This window comes from Tachysurus fulvidraco, chromosome 15, assembly GCF_022655615.1.
Source record: "Tachysurus fulvidraco isolate hzauxx_2018 chromosome 15, HZAU_PFXX_2.0, whole genome shotgun sequence".
NCBI lineage: Eukaryota > Metazoa > Chordata > Actinopteri > Siluriformes > Bagridae > Tachysurus > Tachysurus fulvidraco.
In genome coordinates, this window is record NC_062532.1 from 9,093,407 (window position 1) to 9,119,299 (window position 25,893).

At 39.3% G+C, this 25,893-nt stretch overlaps 1 protein-coding gene across 1 annotated transcript in view; it reads right to left on the minus strand.

The window, feature by feature from the left end:
* The window catches only part of LOC113639632 (ras-related protein Rab-26-like), a 61,713-nt gene that overhangs the window by 2,013 nt on the left and 33,807 nt on the right, over positions 1-25,893 (minus strand). Inside the window, exons 6-7 of the mRNA XM_027141627.2 lie at positions 3,169-3,234; positions 2,136-2,192 (exon numbers count right to left, since the gene is read on the minus strand). Coding sequence (XP_026997428.1) covers positions 2,136-2,192; positions 3,169-3,234 — 123 coding nt within the window. The remainder of the gene's footprint in view (positions 1-2,135; positions 2,193-3,168; positions 3,235-25,893) is intronic.

The following is a 25,893-nucleotide window of genomic DNA, read 5'->3' on the forward strand; positions in this document are numbered from 1 at the left end:
ATTTTCATTCTAAACTTATACTACATGCAAATTAGAATACCCCTATACTTGCAATAATTATTAATGATATTGATTAAGAAGACTTTGAGGAATAACAAGTTCACTATACAAAATTTGCTGAGTAAGATCCATTGTATTTAACATAAATATTAAATTTGTGACATGACCACCATCTCTTTGAACACACATGGCATCAGGATGATTCCCTGGACTGTGAAAACTTCAAGAAAGGAAACGTCTCCACACAATCCTTGTCACATTACTCAATCACCTAACACATCAAAATAAAAGTCTCTAATGTGAATAATAAATTAACAGTTATACTTTTCGAATGTGAGTAAAAAATGCACTAAAAACAAACACCAATATTTTCATCTTAATGCGCTTTGCATCATTCTCCATGCATTTGTCTTTAAATCCCACTCTAGTTCTATTACAATAAGGGAAAATATTATTTAATTTCTGCTGATTTTGTACGTTTGCCCACACAAAGAAACGGTCAGTTTATAATTTTAATTTTAGGTTTATTCTAACAGTGAGAGACAGAATAACAATAAAAATCCAGAAAAAAAGCATTTCAAAACAGTTAGAAAATAATTTGCATTTTAATGAGTGAAATAAGTATCAGTTGGCAAGATTTCCAGCTCCAGGTGTCTTTTATACAGGCAACAATCTGAGATTAATCTCAGTTGTTGCCTGTATAAAAGACACCTGTCCACAAAAGCAATCAATCAATCAGATTATAAACTCTAAAACATGGCCAAGACCAAAGAGCTATCCAAGGATGTCAGGGACAAGATTGTAGACATCCAGCTTGGTGAGAAGGTGACAACAGTTGGTGCAATTATTTGCGAATAGAAGAAACACAATATAGCTGTCAATCTCCCTCGGTGTGAGGCTCCATACAAGATCTTACCTTTTGGAGGTTTTTTTTTTGGTATTTTTTGTTGTTATTCTGTCTGTACTTACCGTTAAAATTATAGAATGATCATTTGTTTGTCAGTGGGCAAATGTACAAAATCAGCAGGGGATCAAATAATTTTTTCCCTCATTGTACATGCTCTGGATAGCTCGGCCCGGGGACACAACTCCTTTGACCATGGGTAAATTAATGCAGTATCATTTATCAATAGCAGCCACTATTATCTGTTAAGATCCAAAAACTGTGTTCTTATAGAGGTCAAATTCATACATTCTTGTAAATGAATGGAAATTTGATGTTGTCTCGATCCCCCTTATAGGTTCACTGGCCTATGACAGTTTTCATTAGATAATGATGCCCAAAATGGCTTTGCAGAAATATGCATGCTCTTCCTCCCCAGGAGCTGCCCTCAAGAAAAGAACAGATGGTGCCAGCCCTGTGCCCAAAAAGGTATGGGCTACAAATGCAGTAAATATATTTACTAGATTTAATATATTTACTTAATTCTTACCACACAATGCCACTCTTGTGTGTGAACACACACACAGTCCACACACAGACACACACACAAATCCAACATAAAACATAAAATGTGTAAATATTTATTTATACAGAAGATGCATACTGTTTTAACAGTATTGCAGCAGTAATATCATGCCACTGTAAATACACACAAAATAAATAAGAAATATTTTAATTTCACACTTAATACTTCACAAAAATATTTAGCACAGAATAGTTTTTAGAACTATATTTATGAGTGTAGCCACCTACAATAAGAAGATTGAATATTGCCCAAATTCAGAATTTTCAGATTGTCAAGTCAAACAAAGAAATAAAAGGATAGCCCCACAACTTTATTGGGTCATGCTCATGCATATGTCACATGTCTCTTCTTTCTAGACATCCTCACACCCTCCACCATTACATGAAAACCTGCTAGCCACCTGAGCCAGAGCACTCATAGGTGATAAGGACATGTTAATAATGCTGTTTACATAGCAACTGTGCATGGAGATACACATCAAATAAAAATGTATGGTTTTCACATAACATATACATACAAACATAAACAAATTCTACTACTACTACTACTACTACTACTAATAATAATAATAATAGTAATAATAATAGTAATAATATAGCAAATCATAGATAGGAACAAATTACCAGTTCAGATTGTTTTGGACCATAAAAATGGTAAACAGCTCACCTTAGCGAGTCTTTCACCTTCCTCTCTCCTTACCGTTCTAACATGAGAGGCATCAGCCTGTAAAAACACAGTTCTTTAGCAGAAACATTCAAACCAACTATCTTACTGCTCAGAAAAATAATGTTAATCATTGCTCATTAACAGCTTTGTACCAAATACACCATGAGCATCTGATTTTATGTGAAAGTAGGGGAGCAAAGTTGGAAGGCACTTTTTCTCTTTACTATTATTTGCCTTCCATTTTAGCCAAAAACAATACACAAGAGGAGGCAGAAGCTGAATCCATATGCAAAGTTTAGGAATGTTACAGCTGTTTTGAAGAGCTGGTGGAAAGGCACTGATTACTTTACATTATAAGAACTGCCAAGAACTCAGATGAAACTAAAAAGATTCCTGACAGGAACATAAGCCATTTGGCTGAAGTCAGCCATGGTTTTGAAGCAAACCAATAGAAATTATAATCCAGTTACAGATTAGGCTAAAAGTTTAGAACACCAAAATTTCAGCTCAATTTTTGTCGCTGTCAACATCCATACCACACACTTTACATAGCTACTAATAACGTTTGCCTGAACGTGCCTTTCAATTTTCTTGTTTAATACAATCAGTTCTCAGAAAATGAAGCTCCAGCACACTTGGATTGATTGGAATTTTGAAGCTTTGTTGACATTTTTTGAAAAAATTGACTTTATAATTTGACATAAATTTTGGGAAAATAGGCAAAAAACCCCAAAACCCTGTAACTAACTTGCAAAAATATCATTACCATATTTTCCACCAAAGAAAACACAACAACTTTTAACCAAAAAGATTGACTGCTCATACAACCAGGTTATTGTAAGTGTTATTTTTTTTCTATTGTTTACAAATTTCTATTTATTTGTTGTTGTTTTTTTGCTTGAATTTTGTTGATTGCTTTATCACTGGTATAGGACTATCTTGCATCCTCATTACAAAAGTGTTTATAAATAAAAGCTATTTCCTGTATATCCTCTGATTACTGAATAGAATATGACTGTATTCATGCTCATACCTTATTGCCAAGTATCATTAAGACCACATCTTGCCGAGCATACTCATGGATTTCTGTCAGCCAAGCCTGTATAAACAAGAAAGAAGGAGAAAAATAAAGTACAATGTCAATAAAGGATACTAATGCAGAAGCAAATAATACTGCAAAATAATCCAAAGTAACAAATCCTAAATAACAGAATCATTACATGCTTTTCCCAAGTACCCACAAACAATCATTTTAAACTGTAGACCAGTTTGTTATGGATGGATTGGACTATTTCCAGCCTGAACACCAGGGGAACATTTTGGCAGGCATTGTTTATGTCTTGTGCCATGTGTCTTTGTTTATGTTTTGTCCTCACCAGTGAAATGGTCCTTAATCTGTTCCTTGTGTCTCACTGATTGCCCTCTCTCTCTATACCTGCTATATTGTGTTTGTTGTTTGCTGAGTCCTTGCCATGTCTTCTGGTTTCTGATTTCAGTTGCTTAGTCTTCCCTAGTGTTTTCCAAGTGTATGTAGTTTTGCTGTTTTTAGAGCAATTATTCTGGACTATTCTTTCTGGCTTTTAGGACTTTTTTGTAATTTTGTTTTTCTTTTGTTTCTGTGGACTTCACTCTGCTTCTGCTCCTGTTGGGGACGCTGCTCTGCTTCCTGTTCCTTGTGGAGGATGTTGCCTCACTTCTTTCTTGCCTTTTTTTTTTTCTTTCCTTGGTGCCCTGCAACATCACTCCAATTCTGTACCGCTTCGCTTCCTGTTTTCATGTGGAGGATGAAACCTCCCCTCTTGCCTGCTGTGGATGTTACAGGCCTAAGTCTGTCCTTTATTTTCTTTTACATTCTGACATATTCTTGCTCATTCTTGGAAAAGTAATGTTTGTATATACAGGGCCCAGCCATTTTTAGGGTCATGATTGAGGACAATGTCCCGTCCAGAGACAAGCTGTTGCATGTTGAGGTTTTGTTCAAACTGACCATCAAAAATACCCTCTCTAATGAATATGCTTTTTTTTCATTGGTTGTTGCGTTAAATCTTACCCAGATAGTGCTATTTTCTGATTGGCTATTGTGTAGCCTCCTTTTTTGATTGGCTGATAAGTGTCAGGCTCGACTAAGAACTGAGACACGCTTGTTTCCTGCCCGGTTCCATAGAGACAGCGGTGCGGACTGATACATTTTGGGCGCTGCGGCTTATTAAATATATGATAAATAGTCAAAAAAATTTTTCTGCGTGAGAAATACGATGTGTGGCGGCAGAGCGTGACTAAAGACCCAAATGCGTGACTATCACTCTCAATGCGTGACTCAATAAGGCAAAATGAAATACTCATTTTTGGGTCTCTAAAACCAGTCTAAGTGTGTTGATCTTCATAAATTAATAAATGACTATTAGCTATGCATCAAATACCTTTTAGGCAATAATTGACATTCAAAACAATATGAACACATCACTCTTGTCTCATACACACTGCACTGGCTCCTAGTTAAATTTCATATTGACTACTACTGATCTATTAATCAGTGAATAGTCTCACAGCACAGTACCTGAGTGAACTTTTATATTTTTATGATCTGCCATGATACTTCAATCAAAATGTATAGGATATTTGTTGCTACCTAAAGTAGTGAAGTAGTTTTGCTGTTTCTTAAAAAACACCACAGTTCTCAAACAGCATTCCAATTAGTGTTCAGGACTAAGTGTCAATGTTAATTCCAGGCTGAAAACACAAGCAAAACAACAGATCGGGAGGGTTCAGAGGTCATACTATAAGTGTTTAGTGAACTAGTATGTTTTGATGCTAACCCTGAATTCTCACATATCCATTAAGATTTGTTAACTCTGGAGTGGATTACAGCTTTTTGTCCCAGGAAACCCTCATGTCTGTGTCACGTTTTAGCTTTCCCTTTGTTAGACTTCCATAGTAAGTATTGACCAGCTTACACTGTGCACACAATGTACATTGTCCTAACCCATTTATGATCACAAACATGCCTAATGTCTCTCTCTCTCTCTCTCTCTCTCTCTCTCTCTCTCTCTCTCTCTCTCACACACACACACACACACACACACACACACACACACACACACACACACACACACACACACACACACACACACACACACACACACACACACACTATCTTTCAGGGTACACATGCTACTCCTGAGATACCAGTGATCTTGATAAAGTAGAAGTTCTGGATAGCAGAATCAAAGTCCATCCTGATGTCCAAATTCTGGTTGGGAGGATGGTCCTGCTGCAGAGGATGGCCCCACATGCACATGGACTACATGGACTACATGTGACTGTGGTGGATTTCCTTCTGAGTCTGGTTCCTCTCAAAGTGTCTTCCTCATATTGTCTTGGAGTTTTTCCTTACCACTTTTGCCTCTGGTTTGCTGATTAGGATTAAATAAAAAATTAAACTTTAAAGTTTTTATTTGTATTTCATGGGAACAGTTTTTATATTCCCAAAAAGATGCTTGCAACAATGTCCGCTGTTAAAAGTTCTATACAAATATAGTTGAATTAAACTGACTTTAATTGAAATCTGTCTGTCTGCAAAAACAAAACACAGCATCAACAGAAGCATGACAAAAGAGGAACCAGAACGTCTGAGTGAAAATCCAGGTGAAACTAGAAAAAGGAATGTTTAGTGAGAAAATGTGCACGGTTTGATGGTTATTATTGTTTAAGCCTTGATTCAGCATAACCATGGCTTTATAATTAATTTAATGACTTAAATGAATCTAAAGAATAAACAATGTAACAACAAGAACAGAAAAGTGTTCACACTACCATAGGGAGATCATGTAAGGGAGATCAAGTTTGAATCCCTATGATGTCAGAGCCTTTCCATGGCCAGGAGCCAAGGGAGGAGCACAAATGTCCATTATATCTAACCGAGGAATAGCATTCTCACTCTTCCCTTTTTGTGAGATCATTTGTGAGAGATTTTTAAGGACAGAAATCACATTTTCCTGCTGCTGAGCAATGCACAGTTGGCTGGCTTCACCTGTCTCAAAGGAATCATAAAACATTTTTAAATATTTTTAATAAGTGGAAATAAGCCAGGATAGTTTCAGTCATTACACAGGATTTCAGAAATCCTTTACTGAACTGAGATAAAACTTAATAAGTTAATAACTTAAGGTAAACCTAATGAGTAATTAACAATAGGGAAATACAGATTTAACAGACCACCATTAAAAATTACAACTTAAAAATATATACAGTGGATCATGATGTGAACTACACAACATACTACAGGGGTACACATCAAATTGAAATATTTTTCAAAGACAAATTTTCAAAGAAAGGGCCCCAGATCCAGAAGATTTCAGAGCACCAGTGTTAGAGTAATGTGTCTTATTCCACCTTAAGAGATGAGAATAGTTTAAATAGCCAGTTATGAAAATCTTGATGGACTGGGATGTGGTAGATTCATTCATGACTGGAAGCCAAGAGAGGTGCATAATTTATGTAGGTGCATAATAATAATTGCCCATACTCTCTAGCTGGGAGGGATGGTATTCAGCAGCAAAAGAGAGTACTGAAGACTTGTGAGATGATGTATGCAGACGAGGGTAGAAAAGAAGTTTAAACCATGTGGTTGGCTTCACACATCTCAGAGGAAGAAAAAAAAACATTCACCTTACCCAGGTATAAGATTCCGGAGATTATGTTAGTGTGTGTGAATTGACACGTGACCAAACTGGGGGGGGACAACTTTGCTTCTTTTGTTCTTTTACAACTTGATGCTCTGACTGGTCTATAAAAAGACCTCATATGCTCTCAAATTATTACCTGGTCCTATGTTGTGTACAATCACTTTTGCCAATAAGTTATTTTTAAGTTGGTTTTAGTTAATGTACAAATGGCAACACTAATTCCTTGGATTTGCTGTGTATGTGAGAGGTTATCTGTAATTTGTTTATAACTGCCATTGTATAAAAGCCTCTGTTAATTTATTTCCATAATTGCTTATTTCTAGGGGATTTCATTTGCATTATTGCTTCAACATTTTCTCAGTCAGCTGCACATAAACTAAAGTAACATCTATTTTACTGTCATTAATTTATTTGTCTTAATAGATCTACATTATTTTTAAATAGTCAGTGGAAGGAGAATGATCATATTGTCTGCATACCAATTGGGCTAATAATGATTTTCAGAAAAACTCCCTGACACATGGTAGTTGTGAGAATAAGTGCTCCTTCTGCAGGATGCCAGGTCATTGTCTGCTGATTAGTGTAGGTTTTTACTGTAGTTTCACCGTGCTTGGGTTTGTTAAGGTTCTTGTTCTAGTTCGGTCTCTGCAATTGGTCTTGGTATCAGATTTTGTCCACTTATTTTAAGTTATTTCTTGATCGTTTGCCTATTTATACCCTGTGTTTATTCATTCATTCATTTTCTACTGCTTATCCGAACTTCTCGGGTCACGGGGAGCCTGTGCCTATCTCAGGCGTCATCAGGCATCGAGGCAGGATACACCCTGGACGGAGTGCCAACTCATCGCAGGGCACACACACGCACACACACACACACACACACACACACACACACACACTCATTCACTCACACACTTTGAACAATTTTCCAGAGATACCAAACAACCTACCATGCATGTCTTTGAACCGGGGGAGGAAACCGGAGTACCCGGAGGAAACCCCCGAGGCACGGGGAGAACATGCAAACTCCACACACACAAGGCGGAGGTGGGAATCGAACCCCGAACCTGGAGGTGTGAGGCGAACGTGCTAACCACTAAGTGCCCCCCCTACCCTGTGTTTATGAATTATATTATTCATGAATTTATTCTTTGAATCACTCAGGTATGTATGACGTGACATACGGCTAAGTATGGTGACCCATACTCAGAATATGTTCTCTGCATTTTAACCCATCCAAAGTGCACACACACAGCAGTGAACACACACACACACACACCGTGAACACACACCCGGAGCAGTGGGCAGCCATTTATGCTGCGGCTCCTGGGGAGCAGTTGGGGGGTTCGGTGCCTTGCTCAAGGGCACCTCAGTCGTGGCCGGCCCGAGACTCGAACCCACAACCTTGGGTTACGAATCAGACTCTCTAACCATTAGGCCACGACTGCCCCCCAATGTTATGTCATTCCATCACCTATGTGTCAGAACAGTGAAGAGCCTGTGACATTACACAAAAATTAGCCAACCTACTGAGCCTATTCTTGTACGCTAGAATATCTTAGTATAAAGCCCAAGGTGAACAAAGACACTTGCAAACTATTCTCCCAAATATCTTCAGAAACCTTGTGTCAGGATCACGTTTGGACATTTTCCTGTTGGAATATTAGGTGAGTTCCGTCAGTTGTGTCTTGTGCCATGTGTTTTTTATTTTATGTAGTAATTTGTTCCTGAGTCTGCATACCTGTTTTTTATGTGTTTTGTTGTTTCCCCTATTTATCCCTGACACATTGCCCTTGGCAGTGTGGAATCCTTGTCATTGTGTTGTCTTCATGGTCTCTCTTTGGTGTCCTCTGTTTTGTTGCTTTTGAGTTTTGTTTTGTTTTCTTTCCCCAAGTTTCTTTTCCCAGTTTTCCGTGTTATGATTTGTTATGGAAATAAATCGTGTTTTAGCTATCACTGAGCTTGGGTCTGGGTTTTATCTGTGAAGACATTCCGTTTTCTGACACCTTGGCATTTTTTTCATCTCCCTATTCCTCACTAAAGCAGACAAAAGATACTGTAAAGTAAGAGGAAAAACATGGACATGAACAGGTGTTAAAAATGATTTGTCACAATTACTAAATTAAAGAGCCAAACTATTCCAGTACTGAGAACAAGTCACTCCATTCAATCTGGTTAAAGGCTTTTACAGAGAGGGGAAAAGGGATCGTGCCTAACGGAACTAATGCTTGTTGTCTCTTTGATACTCTTCCAGACAGACACATCCAGCTGATCCAGGATTTCAAATAGCCAGCTGAGCCTACACTACACTCCTGAAGAGGACTGCTGCACCTTTGCACTGCCGTCCCCCTCCTGCTGCCTAGGTTTGGAGCCTGGACTTTTGCCCAAATGCCCCTACAGCCCCTTAAAGGGAGGAACTATTTATTTTTTCTCCTTTTCTTGTCTTTTGGCTGCACTAATAATCTGAGAAGAAAATAAATACCACCCCATTGTTTGCTCTAATCCTATCTCTGTGCCTCTTCTTCCGTATCACATTTTTCTAAGAGCGCTACAGTACCTAAATATTGTAATCAATCAGATATCAAACCATTGATCCAAAAAGAAGTGAACGTGACCCCTATTAGCTGTTCAACTAACAATATCAAATCTCACTTTTATTTCCAAGATTCTAGGAAAAGTTGTATCACAGCAGTTACCTACATAGGTATAACATTCATGAAGAGTATCAGTCAGTATTTAGGCCTCATTATAGCACAGAGACAGTGCTAATGAAAATGGTAAATGGCCTATACAGTATATAAAATTGAATTGTTTGGCATTTGTGGACTAGTTTCCACCACTTGACTTTACTGCAGATACCGTTGCTCAGGTGTTGACATAAATTACACCATCATTCTACCTCCTACCATTGCACACATAGTCTTTACAACAGCCTAAGGATAGGTACCGGTATTTTAAATATTGCTATTTTGACTCCTCTCTCGCTGGCACTATCGTTCCCAATTCTGTCTGTTGTGTGATATCCTGTTTTTTGTTTTGTGGGTGTTTAAGGCATGCATTGAAAGAAGGGACCAGGGCATTTTCTTTGTGTTTATTCGCACTTTTTAAGGGTTTCATGAACTCAGCACAAAATTATATTAAACCGTATTTCCACATTCAGTTTAACAATTAATTTAGTTATTATAAGCCACAAGCCTATATGTTGCAAGAGAAATTAGTAGGCCTGTATTTTTATGTTCATTAAAGCCTTATCAGCATTAGGCTGCCTGAAATCAGTTTTCGCAAAGCACTATCTGGTTCAAGTGAATCAGCACTGCTCCCAACAGTTGTATTACTGTATTAAATATCTATATTTATATTGAAATATATGATTCATATTAAATTGAAACTTACGTCATTATATAATGTAAGAGATATTTACTGTTGTTTAATTAAACAATGCACTGAGCATTTTTATGCTCAGTGCATTTTTTAATTAAACAACAGTAAATCCAGTTGATATTACCAGTAAATCCAGGTTGATATTAATAAATAATTTCTAACAGTTCTGTAAATTTACAACCCTTTCTGCAAATAAAACTCAAATGGAAAAGCAGTATATTCTATTTTTTCTATTTTTATTTATTTTTTATTTTTTTGCAATTTATACAATGATTAAATCTACCCAAGTTTTAGGGAACATATACAGTACATAAATATACTCAAAACACTATTGACTGAAAGCAATGTTACAGAAAATACTGTAGATTAATCCTATAGGTGCAAATCGGATAAAATGTGAAGTTGTGTGTCTGATTCTGTCACTATTAATTTTTCCCATTCTGGCCAGTTTACATCAATCTCACTGAAGTGTGGACCAATTAAATGAGTCAGAATTCACTTGCAATAATGTTTAATCATCACAGATAATGTCTCAATGGACTTTTTGTCTAAGAACCCATAATAGTCCCAGATTTCTCAGATTTTTGGCTGACAGTAGTGGATTGCAATGTGGCCTCAAGGCTTGGTGTGGATTTTTACAAACTAATCACGGTTGCAAAGAGTTACAGTACTTTATGAATTGGCACTAATTTTGGGCAAGAAGGCCTCGCATCCACTCTGCATTCCAGTTCATCCCAAAGGTGTTCATTGTGGTTAAGGTCAGGCTTTGTGCAACCTCTTGAGTTCTTTGACCACAACATTGTTAAACCACATCTTTTCATCACTCAGGTATGTATGTTATGTCATTCCATCACCTAGGTGCAAGAACAGTAAAGAGCCTTGATGCATACTTTCCTCATTCCTTTGGAAAAAAAAATTCTTGAGAAATGATGGACTCAATTAAGCAGCACTAGAAAATCGGTTGAGTGTCAAGGACAAGAGGAAGGACAAGACTGATTGTGTCAAATGCTGAGGACTGATGACAGTGGAGCTTCTCAGTGATGGCAACAAAGCCAATTTCTGTAGAATTGTCACGATGTGACACGGTGAAACAAAAGGCAAGAGAGGATCCAAATGCAGATAGGACTTTACTGGACAAAAACAAGAAACAAACATACAGGCAGGCAAAACAGATCAGGACACGGAACAGGAACAGAGAACAACATGAACCAAACACCTACAACGACCAACCACTGGGAAGTGAACAGACAGAGTAGATATAGTGGACAGGAGCCAATAACAAAGCAGAGACGATTAGAGACAAAGACAAGACACCTGGGGAAGAGATGGAATGTGATTAGTGTCCATGGTGAGCAATGAGTGGGCGGAGCAAAACAATTAATACCAGGGAGAGACGGCAGACAGAAACAAGGGGAAAACACAGACAGACACATTACAGAGCCCCCCCTACGAGCGGCTTCCAGATGCTCCCAAGTCCACAAAACCCAGTTCAGGCGGGTGGAGCGAAGGCGCAACCAGGGTGGGAGGGCGGGTCGGGTTCGTGTAGTGGTGGCGCCGGCCGAGCCGGAGGCCAGGGCGGCGCCGGCAGAGCAGGAGGCCAGGGCGGCGCCGGCAGAGCAGGAGGCCAGGGCGGAGCCGGCAGAGCAGGAGGCCAGGGCGGAGCCGGCAGAGCAGGAGGCCAGGGCGGCGTCGGGTAAACAGGAGGCCAGGGCGGCGCCGGCAGAGCAGGAGGCCAGGGTGGTGCCGGAGGCAGAGCCAGAGACCAGAGCAGGACCGGAGACCAGGGTGGTGCCGGAGGAGGAGCCAGAGACCAGAGCAGGACCGGAGACCAGGGTGGTGCTGGAGGCGGAGCCGGAGACCAGAGCAGGACCAGAGACCAGGGTGGTGCTGGAGGCGAAGCCAGAGACCAGAGCGGGACCGAGGAGCAGGGTGGTGCTGGAGGCGGAGCCAGAGACCAGAGCGGGACCGGAGACCAGGGTGGTGCTGGAGGCGGAGCCAGAGACCAGAGCAGGACCGGAGACCAGGGTGGTGCTGGGGGCGGAGCCAGAGACCAGAACGGAGTTGGCAGCCAGGGTGGTGCTTTGGGCCTATGAACAGGGACAGGAGGTAGAAGGGTTGGCAAGTCCAGCGAAGCAAAACACAGGAAAACAGAAACATGCATAGGTTCAGGCCAGGCATAGAGTTCAGGTAGTTTGGGTGTCATGATGTCGACCGCGTTCTCCGACTCAGTCATTTCGGTCGACCCGGCTGAGTCGGCTGGTTTCGTCAGCTCGGCCGGTTCCTTCGACCCGGTTGGTTCGGCAGGTTCCATCGACCCGGTCGGTTCGGCAGGTTCCATCGACCCGGTCGGTTCCGTCGGTTCGGCAGGTTCCATCGACCCGGTCGGTTCGGCAGGTTCCGTCGACCCGGTCGGTTCGGCAGGTTCCGTCGACCCGGTCGGTTCCGTCAACCCGGTCGGTTCGGCAGGTTCCATCGACCCGGTCGGTTCCGTCGACCCGGTCGGTTCGGCAGGTTCCATCGACCCGGTCGGTTCCGGCGACCCGGCTGGTTCCGGCGACCCGGCTGGTCCAGCTGGCAGCTTAGGGATGCCGGCCGCCCGAGCCGACCTCATCGGGGTATCCGCCAGTTTGGAGACCAGCCGGTTAGCACGGACCTCAGCCGAGCTCGCCGGTACGGTAGCCATGGGAACTGGCTCAATCACGGGTGTGCACGGGACTGGTCTGGGCGGAGGAACTGTGGAGCATTCGGGCGTCCGTGGCTGATTCCACTCTGTGGCCCACGGACCCCGATGCTTGCTGCCCCCCCCCCCAAATACTTACGGCCGGCTTCCGTCTCTACAGTGCTCACGCTCAGCGTGGACCCGTCCAGAAGCAACGCCAAGTTAACGAACTCTGAGAATGTTTTTATCTCTCGAGTAGACGGCATCAGATACCGCAGGATGTCCCTTAGTCCTTACTTAAAAATGTCCTTGAGAGCCTTCTCCCCAAAGTTGACCTCGTTGCACAGGTCCAAGAATACCTCCGTGTATTCCTCAACTGGGGCGTCCTCCTGACGTAGACAAAACAGGATTTCTGCTGGATCCATGTGGTTGGTCGTTCTGTCACGATGTGACACGGTGAAACAAAAGGCAAGAGAGGATCCAAATGCAGATAGGACTTTACTGGACAAAAACAAGAAACAAACATACAGGCAGGCAAAACAGATCAGGACACGGAACAGGAACAGAGAACAACATGAACCAAACACCTACAATGACCAACCACCGGGAAGTGAACAGACAGAGTAGATATAGTGGACAGGAGCCAATAACAAAGCAGAGACGATTAGAGACAAAGACAAGACACCTGGGGAAGAGATGGAATGTGATTAGTGTCCATGGTGAGCAATGAGTGGGCGGAGCAAAACAATTAATACCAGGGAGAGACGGCAGACAGAAACAAGGGGAAAACACAGACAGACACATTACAAGAATGTACTGTTTGAAGCCATTATTAGCTAGGTTCCTGGAGGTTGTTCAGTGTGAAACAGAGCAGCAGTTTTGTAGATGGTGCATTTGAGAATTTTAGAAAAAAAGAGAAATGGAGTTGGTGATATCTGAGCTATCCAGTGTGGGAATATTCAGGATGGGAATAACCCTTTTTGTCTTGAGTGCAATTGGTACATGACCAGATGTTATGGAGCTGATAATAATCTAAAATGTCTTTTGAAATGTTTATATGCAGTTTATATGTGCTCTAGTACACCCAACTCAAAACCAAAACAGGTGCATCTCAATAAATTAGAATGTCATGGAAAAGTTTAACTCAAATAGTGAAACTCATGTATTATATAAATTCAGTACACAGACTGAAGTATAAGTCTTTGGTACTTTTAATTGTGATGATTTTGGCTCACATGTAACAAATACGCAGCAATCTCAAAAGATTAGAATATGGTGACATGCCAATTAGCTACAGAATTTGGCGACAGTTGTCATATTCCTCTTCTTAAGCCACTCCTGAATCAGAGGCATCTTAGCTGGGCTAAGGAGAAGAAGAATTGGATTGTTGCCCAATGGTCCAAAGTCCTATTTTCAGATGAGAGCTGTTTTTTATTTTATTTGGAAACCAAGGTCCTAGAGTCTGGAGGAAGGGTGCTTGAAGTTGCTTGAAGTCCATTGTTAGGTTTCCACAATCTGTGATGGATTGGGATGCAATGTCATCTGCTGGTGTTGGTCCACTGTGTTTTTTGAAAACCCTGCACCCGTTTACCAAGAAATTTTAGAGCACTTTGCCTCCTTCTGCTGACCAGCTTTTTTTTAAAGATGCTGATTTCATTTTCCAGCAGGATTTTTCCACCTGCCCACACTACCAAAAGCACCAATAGTTGGTTAAATGACCATGATGTTGTTTGTGCTTGACTGGTCAGCAAACTCACCAGACCTGAACTCCATAGAGAATCTATGGTCTATTGTCAAGAGGAACATGAGAAAAAAGAGACCAAATAATGCAGATGAGTTGAAGTCAAAGCAGTGCCACAGACTGATCACCTCCATGCCACGCCAAATTCAGGCAGTAATTAAATCAAAAGGAGCCCCTACCAAATACTGAGTACATACAGTAAATGAATACTTTCCAGAAGGCCAACAATTCACTAAAAATGTTTTTATTATTAGTCTTATGAGGTATTCTAATTGTTAAATGTGAGCCAAAATAATCACAATTAAAAGAACCAAAGACTTAAACTACTTCAGTCTGTGTGTACTGTATTTATATAATACACGAGTTTTACATTTTGAGTTGAATTACTGAAATAAATGAAATAAAACTTTTCCACAACATTCAAATTTATTGAGATGCACCTGCATATATGGTGTATGTCACCTGAATGTCTGCCACAACATAGAACATTTTTAATTAAAATTGTCATGTGGATTCAAAAAGTCCCATTTCTTATACTAAAGGATCATATTTGGATAATGAATACATTTGAATTTCCACAATGTGCACTATATGAACTTTGTGCACTATATAAACTTACACCTGAAATTCTGCATGTTGTAAATAAAACAGTCCAGTATAATCAGGAGACTCCTAGTAATTTGTGAGATATATACAGTAGCTTGAAAATAATGAACAATATTTGAGATGAGTGGTTACTGACTACTGTAGTCCTTCTAAAGACGAGAAAAGAAAATCCACTAGATACCCAGACTGTTAATGACAATATGTTATTGGCATAATCTGGAATAACAAATGTAAAGATGAATCTGAATTATGTATGAAATTAGCAAATAATTTCCTGCTATCATAGTGATTTACACAATTTTTTTTTACATTAATTGTTGATTTATGTAGACAATTTCACAAAATCTGAGCCGGTAGGATTACTAGCTCAATGTTGATCGCATGAGGCATTCATTCCATTTGTTGTGAAGAAGTTACAGAAGCTGTTTTATTATTCATATGTTAAAAACCTAAAAAAATTAGATTAAAAAACAGCAAATTAAGTATGGCATGTACACATGTTCTGAACTGTGATTACAATATTGTCAGAATAATAGAGTGACTTCCTGTATGATAAATGAACCTGATTGATACGATTTTGTCATGGATTGACACTCAAACATAATTGAATTCTTCTAGCCTCAAGACATCAATACAGCAGCAATCAGTCACAGTGACAAGTGACCTCTGAAATACATGACGCTACAAGATCTATCTACTTCCTTTAATCTGCCACTGCACTGCAGTATTTATCACAGCAAAAATCTACTGTGGCACTTACGCTGCTTTATACTTAAACTGAAAGATGGTTTTATCAAAAGGGACTTACAGCCCAATTAAAGAAATGACCTGTGATCAAAGTGGCAGAAAATAAATCATCCAACAACTGCTAGAGTGTTTCAGCTACGAAAATTGCCTCCAGGCTGACTTATTGCTATATAATAACTTTGATATACTGTATACTAATTCTAATGTATTTTCATTTTGTCCATATTGACTGGCACCAGTGCAAAGAGTTGAACATTAATTAGGCTGACTTAAATGTCCCACAAGCTATCAGGGCTACAAATATAATAAGCTTGAAAATATATTGTGCATGTGTGATGAATGAAAAAGGAACTGATATCAAGTAATGTCAAAAGTAGCATATTGTGTAACCACCTGTACCTGCTAGCATTTAAAATCCTCTACTGGGCAAAATCAGTATAATATGTTTCAAATGAGAAGCAAAAACTTTAATACACCTTATTGTTGGAGAATAAAGCTCTATTAAGTCTCCAAACATTAATTAGTCTTATTAACTTGAGTAATTAGTTACCAACATATCGTGTGCACTTTGTTATTTCAGGGCATTTCTTTAAAAAAAAATGTGGGTCATTTATAGGATTTAACCCTTCCATTGACAATTTAAATTTATATCTTTGTAAAACATTAACTTTGAATGGATTAAAAATCAGCAAGCAGAAGAAAGTCTATGTCATGTTGGTTTTGGCTTTTGTTTCATGTAACCTGTTTCGTATTGTTTGTGTCTTGCTTCCCTTGCCCTCATGTTCTCTTGCCTTGTGTACAGTATGTGTCATGTTGTGATTGGTTGTTGCTAGTCATGTGTTCTGTTCTCATTCTTCATTGGTTCCCTGTATGTATTTAACCCTACGTGTTTGCTATGTTGTTTGTTTGTTGTTGTCCTAAATGGCTTGTGATTCTCATCCTGTTTTGTCATTGCCCTTCCCTGGATTTCTTTGTGATTTTTTTTTGTTAATTAAAATCTTCTACCTGCACTTGGATCCTCTGCCTCATCTTTCAACACACATTACAGAACAACCAACTGCGCTATGGACCCAGAGGCCTATAAAGTACTTTTTGGAGGAATTCTGTGGACTTAAAATTTAATGACTTGGCTCTCAAGAATATTTTCCAGTTTGATTTATCGAATGATATTTCACGGTTAACCAAACTGGACTCTAGAACAAGACATAGATTTTGCTTTGAAGTTGAGTGCCTGCTCATGTCATGCCTGACAAACCAACACCGGTTTCATTTTGTGTCAGTATGTATCCCTCTAATTGTCACAAGACAAGAGGTAGTCTTATGCCCTTTTTCCACCAAGGCAGTTTGAGTGCTGGTTCAGAGCCAGAGCCTAATATAAAATCAGTTCTTTCGTTTTCGACACCCAAAGCACCGGCTATGAACCAGGAAAAGTTCTAGCTGGTCTAGACTTAAGAACTGCTTGCATCAGGGGCTGGGGGCGGAATTACTGTTAGCGCTTTTGATAATGTACTTTTGTTATACCAATGTTAATACATTTTTACTTTACCGGAATATCATCAATTATCAGCACACATTATAGTAGGTAGCTACATGCTAAGGCTACCTTTTTTCTATGTTAATGATGAAATAATGTTATGTACTTTCCGTTATTCTTGATTGCAACTTCCGTTTATACAAATTACACTGAGCTGCACGTACACGTTGGATTTGCCATGTTTGGATGCCAATGTAGGTTCGCAAAGCCATGATAATTAACAGTAAAGCAACATCTGCCATTGTTGATGTTGTGTTTGTGTTTGCCGCTGCTGCGCTAACGTTGCTGGGAAAGATGAGACGTATACAGTGACTTAAGACTTGGCTCTGCGATGGCTCTGTAACCCATGGAAAAGCAAACCGATTCTTAGAAGGCTCATAAGTGGAACCAAATTCGAACCAGCACCAGCACTAGCTCTGAACCAACACCCGATTCATTCTGGTGGAACGGAGGCATTATTGCTTACTACATTTCATGTTGTTGATATGGCCATTTGGTGCCTTTGGTATCTCAAAGGCCACTCAAAAACAAGGATCTGATTCTGAGTTTCCCGTCTGCCATGTACAACCCTAAAGGTCATTCATTAGTTTCCCGTCTGCTATGATACGACCATGGAGGTCATTCCTGAGTTTTACACCTGTCATGATGCAATGATGGAGGTTGTTCCAGACTCTAACATATGCAATACTGTGAACACAGAGGTCATTCATAAAACATTTGCTTTGCATTGGTTAGCTGTTCAGCAACAGCTTCACAATATAGTTCCACCACTGCACCAGGACCTTCTGCTTCATTGTACAGGTCTGCAAATGCTTCATGGGCCAGGTCCTCCGGTGCTCCATAATCTCAGACCACCACTGCATTAGGACCTTCTGCTTCATTGCACAGGTCTGCAAATGCTTCATGGGCCAGGTCCTCCAGTGCTCCATAATCTGAGACCACCACTGCATTAGGACCTTCTGCTCCACTGCCCAGGTCTGCAAACGCTTCATGGACCAGGTCCTCCGCTGCTCTACAATCTGGGACCACTTCCGCACCAGGACCTTATGCTCCATTGCCCAGGTCTGCAAATGCTGCTTGGCTCAGGTCCTCCAGGGCACCATGGTCTATGTCCACAATTGCACCAGGACCTTTTGCACCATGGTCCAGGTCTGCCATGTTTCCACATACAAATTCTACCATCTGCCATATGGTCTAGGTCCACCACTGCTCCTAAATACAAGACTACCACTATTTTGGTATTTTGGACTCAGAACTCTAGGTTTCAAATAGTAAGAGACGACATGTAAGAGAGAGATGGAAAAGAGTATGTCGAAGGAAGTAAGGAGTTTGATGTAGGCGAGAAGGGGATTTCTTCCTTCGACCTTCAAGGAGCTCCTCAAGGTGGCAATGCATGCTGTTGTCAAGTTAAATTTGAATTGGCCTGAAGAGGAACTTCCTGATTCAGCCTGCATGCCAAAACCATGCAGGCAACTGTCATTTTTCCCAAACCTCCTCCCAAGGTATTGAGGCCCTGGGAGAATCCCCAGGATATTTTACATTTTTAAAATTCTTTTGAACGGAAACTAAACCAGGTTACGTATGTACCCTGGCTCCAAGAGGAGGGAATGAGATGCTGTGTCATGTTGTAATGTTTAAAAAAAACAATCAATTTAAAATTTACATTCTGCAGCATAGAGAAGAATCAATAAAACCACAATACTGTATAGTATTATATCCAATCACTCATATTTCAGATATTGCAGGAATGACCTTAGTGATTTATATTTCCTCATAGTGTAGGCATGATAACAAAATCAAATTTTAGTCTATCCATTATTGTCTTGCATTGTCTTGAAACTCTTGCATTAATTGGATGCAAATGCAGTTGAATGATCTTTAACCAAAGTGCAAGCAAAAAATCCAATACATCAGGCAATATCATTCATAATCTGAAGCAGGCAATGGCAATCAGCACAAACATTATCAAAGGCATTGGCAAAAACACAGGTAAACAAGAGGAAAAATGCTATAGTCAAAACCAAGAAATCAGAACCATGGAAATTAGGCTTGGTAATGTCAGACATTGAGCATATACTGTACCGAGCAAATACTTTGCTGTTTGTTAAAAGAATGAAAGTTCTTTTAAACAATGTGAGTGTTTATGCGGCAAATTAAACAGAATCTGAGTGGGAAAGTGTGTGTCTGAGAGAAAGAATCATCATAAGTTAATCTTAATTACCATGTACAAAATGCAATGATGTATAAGGGTGACTGGTCATTTCAACAATAATTAGTGATGCAAAAGAGAATTCCAAAATCAACCATCAACCAACACTTTAACTCCTCCCTCTATTTTGAGAAGAACAGGTAATCTCTGTTGTTAACAGTGTAGCTTGACCAGCTAACAAAATCCTCCTTTATAATGCCTTAAATGACTTGAATCCTGGTAAACACATAATGAATAAAACATGTTAATTAAAGTAATGCTACTATGGTTCTTAGTATCTGCCTTAGTTTGTTTAATATGCTGTTGAGATTCTCACAATATATGCTCACAATATTTTAACCATGTGTCTCTAGTGCCACAACCAATCCTTCAAGGGTGTGACATGGTTTTTGAAGTGTGAGGAGATGCTTTGCTGCTGTCCTTTGATGTTGTTGAATACATTAAAATAAAATCGTCTGGTAGCATACAGTATATTTTATATCCTCTACTATAACATGTATTATTAGTGTTGTTGTGATAACAGAATTTTTATCTGAATCTTTTGTATAAGATGAATAAGATTTAGGGTTGCCTCTCCTCTTCCTGGACAGTATCCACTTTTATTGCTGTACCTGCAATTTTCCCTTTCATAAGAAGTAAAAAAGCAGGCAGGGTCCCTTGCTTAAGGGCCCAACAGTAGCAGCTTAGTGGTGCCACTGTTGTGGTTTTGATCATGTCTTGAATGGCAGAATCCTTAAGGCTGAGCCACTACTCCCTCAATTCTGGGTTATACTGCAAATAAAATATCTCAGCATTTACATAACATTTTTTAGCTCACTGAAAATTATTCAGTCAGTCTTTTTAATGACATTTTCTCTTTTCTCCTAGTTCCCCTTTGAAAGAAATGAAAATAGGTTACTCTTTAAAACGCCATCCCCTCTTTCCACATTTTTGGATTAATGTCTTTATTTTTCAATGTAATTTCACAGTCTTCCAGACTGTGTTGTGAATTATTTATTGATTATTCATGCATGTACCTATTGAGAAAGAGGTTATGTAGCAATTTATTTTTATCAGTAAAGCAGAAGTCTGATTAATAGCTGTGTGAATAGCACACTATAAGCACAGCTAGTGAGCCAGCTAAGAGATCACACAGGGCTAAAATGCAAATGCAGAGTTATTCAGAACAGACAATCCCAAGGTTGATGCAAATTCAGAGTGAAAGACACAGTGACTGCACTAGGCTAGGGCAAACCCATAAACGGTATAGTATTAATTCAAAACCAGAAAGTCACTGAAAACAAAAATCTATCCATTCTTACTGACAATACTGGAAAGAGATACATAAAGAACTGAAGATTGTCCCGGTAATGTGATGCGGTCTGTTGTTCATTAGCTGGCTATGGTCTTGAATTTGTAATGAGAAACAGAGCCTGTGTTATTGACTGATGCAGGATGTAACATTATTCACTGAGTATCCTTGTAGATGAATTTCTGATTGAACCTTGCAGTGGGATTACATAAGCAAGAATGTTGTAATAAAATATAAATCCCCAAATTAAGCTGTATAATTACTTTGTTCCACATAAACAAATGGAAAAATTAAGGAGCTGTGCTAAAAAAATAAGCAAAGCTAAAGTTCAAAAGCAATTAAATAGTAAACTGCACATTTCTCATCTTAAAAATGATCTCACTAATAACACCAGAGCAACAAGATGACATTATTGTGCTTATTGAGTAGAAGAGCCTTTTAATAATTAAAGGAGAACATTAAGGTAAGTTATGCTTTGCAAAGACTAAAGAAAATCTGAAAAGTGAACAACCTGCCAGCTTCTCATAGAGCTAAGGTTTGTGGACACCTGACCATCACTTCCACATGTTAGTTTAATTTTCCATTCTAAATTTAGTCACCTATTATAATGTACCTCCAATCTTCTTTAAAATCTTTCCACCACATTTTACAACTTGGCTGTGGTTTTGCCTATTCTGCCCCAAGAGCCTTAGTAAGGTTAGGTACTGATTTCATCCCAAATGTGTTTATTCAATGGTATTGGATTCAGCGCTCTATGCAGGTCACTTGAGTTCTTCTACACCAACCATGGCCAATCATGTATTCATGTACCTTGCTTTGAGCACAAGGCTCTAGATGGGGATTCCCTTGTTGTGTCACTATTTAGAGTGCTTTCTGGTGTTTCAATGTGTCTTGGCAGCTTTTGAGTGGTGTCTTGAGCGTTCAATCAGAATCGTAAATAGAGTGAAGAGCACACTGGTAGAGTCTTGTAGACAGATTTTAGACTGGAATTTTTAGCTTAGATTTAAAAACTGAAACAGAAGGAGCATTTTTTATGTCTAAATTTCAGATTCCATAGGTGATGAGCATCTTCCACAAATGCTCTATCCCCTTTCGATTTAAGGTGAGATCTTGGGATGTCTAGGAGAGCTAAGGGACCTAGGTCCTGAGTATGGATGAATTATGTCAGAAATTGGCCTGAACCTTTTCTTTATTGGACACTGTTTCCTGTAGGGGGACATTGTTGCTTTTGTGTCTGCCATGTGCTTTTGTTTGTTTTTTGTTTCACGTGTGTTAGCCCCGCCCTTTCCTTAACCGTTCCTACCTCTGCACACCTGTTCCTTGTGTTTTGATTATTGTCACCCCTATTTATACCAGTTGTCTTACGCCTGCCTTTCGTTGAGTCCTTGTCTTTTGGTTTGTTGTTTTTTGTTTGCTGTCTCTTTGTTTGTTGTACCTGTGTACCTACATTTCCAGTCTAGTAGTGTTTTTTGCCCTTTCTTATTTTTCCCTTAATAAACCCCCTTTTATGTTATCCCTGTATTTGGGTCTGTACTTTTATCTGTTGAGACATCCACTTTCTCTGACAAAAGGCCAAACTCAGACCCAGCAGGACAACCTAAAGCATGGAGCATCTACCCTGAAATTTTTTTCTGGCCTTTTGTTTTGTTTTTTTCTGGTGGAATTCACTCTGCACCTGTGGGGGAAGTCGCTTCACTTCTGTTTTCCCGTGGAGGACACCACCTCACATCTTGTCCGCATAGAATGTCACCGGCCTGCTCAGTTTCTTTTTTTGGTTTTCTTTGGTGCCCTGCGACCCGCCAAACTTCTTGCCCACGGAGGATGTTGCAGGCCTGTACCTGTTTTAATTTTTTTTTGTGTGGACATTTTTAATTTATTTATTTATTTATTTATTTATTTATTTATTTATTTATTTATTTATTTTTGCTCCTGTGGTGGTGGTGGGGGGAGGATTTTTCCCGCCCTCCTACCCTTTCTGCACGTGGGTGTGGGTCTGTACTTTTATCTGTAGAGACATCCGCCTTCTGTGACAAATTAGGTCTTTTATGTAAGCAGGTGCCTGTCTTTAAAATGTGTATAAAGTGCTTTATAAACAATTTAAAGACCCTTGAACTGTATTCAAGAGTCTAAAGTGAACTGGGAACCAGTTAAGAAAGGCCAAAACTGGAGTGATATGATCGTGTATTTTGGTCCCGATTAACAGCCTTGCGGCTGCATTCTGGAGCATCTGCAGACGTGTTATTGAGGATTGGGGAAGTACAATAATCCAGACGAGAAGTAATAAAGGTGTATATAAAGTCATTGAAATTCACAATAGTTTAAATTCTGGAAAAATTCTTAACTGGTACTTAACTTCTTAATTGATTCTTAACTGGAACTGTTCTTGACAACAGAACTAATTTGTTTGTCAAGACAGATTCCAGAATCAAAGTGAACACATATTTATATATGGTTTGAGGTATGGAGTGAGATAACCTCAATTACTGGTCAAGGCTACATATTTTAAAAGGAGGTAACGATGGGTCACCAGTATAAAATTGTGCCAAAATAGACCTCTGGGGGACACCACATATGACAGAGGTGGATAAAGAAGAAAACTGACTTATAGCCACCAAAAAAGTCCTGGATTTGAGATAAGAATAAATCCAATCAAGAGCAGTGTATTTGATGCCAACCCAGTGTTCGAGGCATGATAGAAGGGTATTATGATCTATTGTATCAAAGGCAGTGGTAAGATCTAATAAAATCAAAATTGCATTGTCACCAGTGTCAACAGCAATTAACAGATCATTCATAACCTTTAACAGAGCTTTTTCAGTGTTATGGTGACTTTTAAAACCTGTCTGAAATGCTTCAGGTATATTTGCCAACTTCAGAAATAAGTTGTAACCGAACATCCTTCTCCATTATTTTTTAAACAAATGGCAGTTTGGAAATGGGATGGTAATTAATGAGGGAGATCTTTGACATTAGGTTTTCTGAGCAGTGGCTGGCACACTCATGCTTCAGGCATTCAGGAACAATGCTGGTGGCTGAAGAGGTATTTATAATTACAACTATCCTAGGGCCCATTGTATCAGCACCAGCTATGACAAGACCAGTAGGATCAACAACATGAGGGGAAATTGTAAGCTTCATCTACATTATCATGTTCCTCAGCTCACAGAAAGATACTGCACAAAAGTGGTTTAGAGTTAATGTTGTGAGTGGATAGTGAGGCATAATGAAAGGCTGATAATGAGAGAATGATGAGTGCATGGTTTTATTTTATCATTAAAACCTCCTAGATGATTAAATTTTACATGAGATATTGGGATTAATAATGGAAGTTATAGTGCTAAGCAGAATTTTGCTGCACTCTAAAAAATTCACTTAGGTGCCACAGATTCGAAAATGGATGAGCATGAAAGTGAAATAAATTCATCAGGACTTCATAAATTCATCAGCAGCATTCAAAATTGACATTGTAACAGCATTTCTCTGATACCCATCAATAAAATCATTAGCAGTTAAAGGATTAATACAGCAATAATAATTGCCTAAGGTTCTAACAGTACATACATTACTACATAAAATGGCATTAAGTACAATAGACTTGTGGTTTGAGAAACTGGCATCCTCAATATTAATACAGTTTATTGAAAGTCTGTAAGACATAATACGGTCTAGGGTTTGTCCAAGAGCATGTGTAGTCTCGTTTATATGCCGAACAAGACCAAAAGAATCACAGACAAGGCTAAACACGGTAACCAAAGGTTTTCCTGAGCAGCACACATGAATATCACCAAAAGGTCACCAAGATTCATTAATTGGTCGTGTGATAAAATAACATGGGACAAAAAGTCTGAAAACTCCATTATAAAACCTTTATATGGTCTAGGAGGCCTATTGATGAAGAAACAATCCAGTGGATTAGTAATCAATTAGAAGGACAGAGTTCACCAAATAAAGATGACTGAGCAGCTTTTGTCCATGTTTCAGTTAAATTAAAAATTCAGATGATATAGAGTAAAACAATAATTTAGTATAAAAGTCTTGTTAAACACAGACCTGTCTTTAACTAAGACCATTTGGCTGATGAGGAAGCAGTATTAAAAGTTGTATAAAGTGACATTCTACATAAATTTCCTAATCTGTCAGGAAATTAATTCAATGAACACAGACATATCAAACAAGATATATTTTGGTTGATGTTAATACACTGATCAATCATAAAAATGAGTGATAAATGATACAACAAAAAAGTGACCTTGGGATTTTGTACATACAAAACACAACCTAGAGGAGAATAGGTGAGAATTGCAATTAAGGCATTGTCCCTAGATTATACAGTGTTCTGATTTAGTCTGTTGGAATAGGAATAATCCTGTGGAAGTCGAGAATTGTGGTAAAAACAGACTGAACTTTTTGGCTCTTTGGGGAAGAAAATCAAAAGGTCTTGTTTTTGCTATCTTTTTACCATTTGGTCTTGTCTAATGGCGAAAATGAATAAGTTAAAGAAACTCATGGGATGAAAGGATTTATCCCTTGGTCAGAGTTGTCCTAAAACTCTCCTTGTTGTTCACAGGACAGTTGAAATCTGGCAGGTGCAAATGGGAAATTATCTCAACTCCTCAGCGACTGTAAGCAGGAGTCCACTGCATTACGGTTCCTATGGTGACTACACATTACAAATACTGCTTGTGCCTTTGGGATCCTACATAATGCTACAGCATATTAAAAAAAACCTATACAATAATGTACTATAAACACTGTCGCTTGTTTGGGGAAGCCCCACAGTATGTATGGCTAAGATGATGAGGTGTCCAAAAAATTTTTGCCGTACAGCATATAAGCAACCAACCAAACATACAGCAAATCACACACACACACACACACACACACACACACACACACACACACACA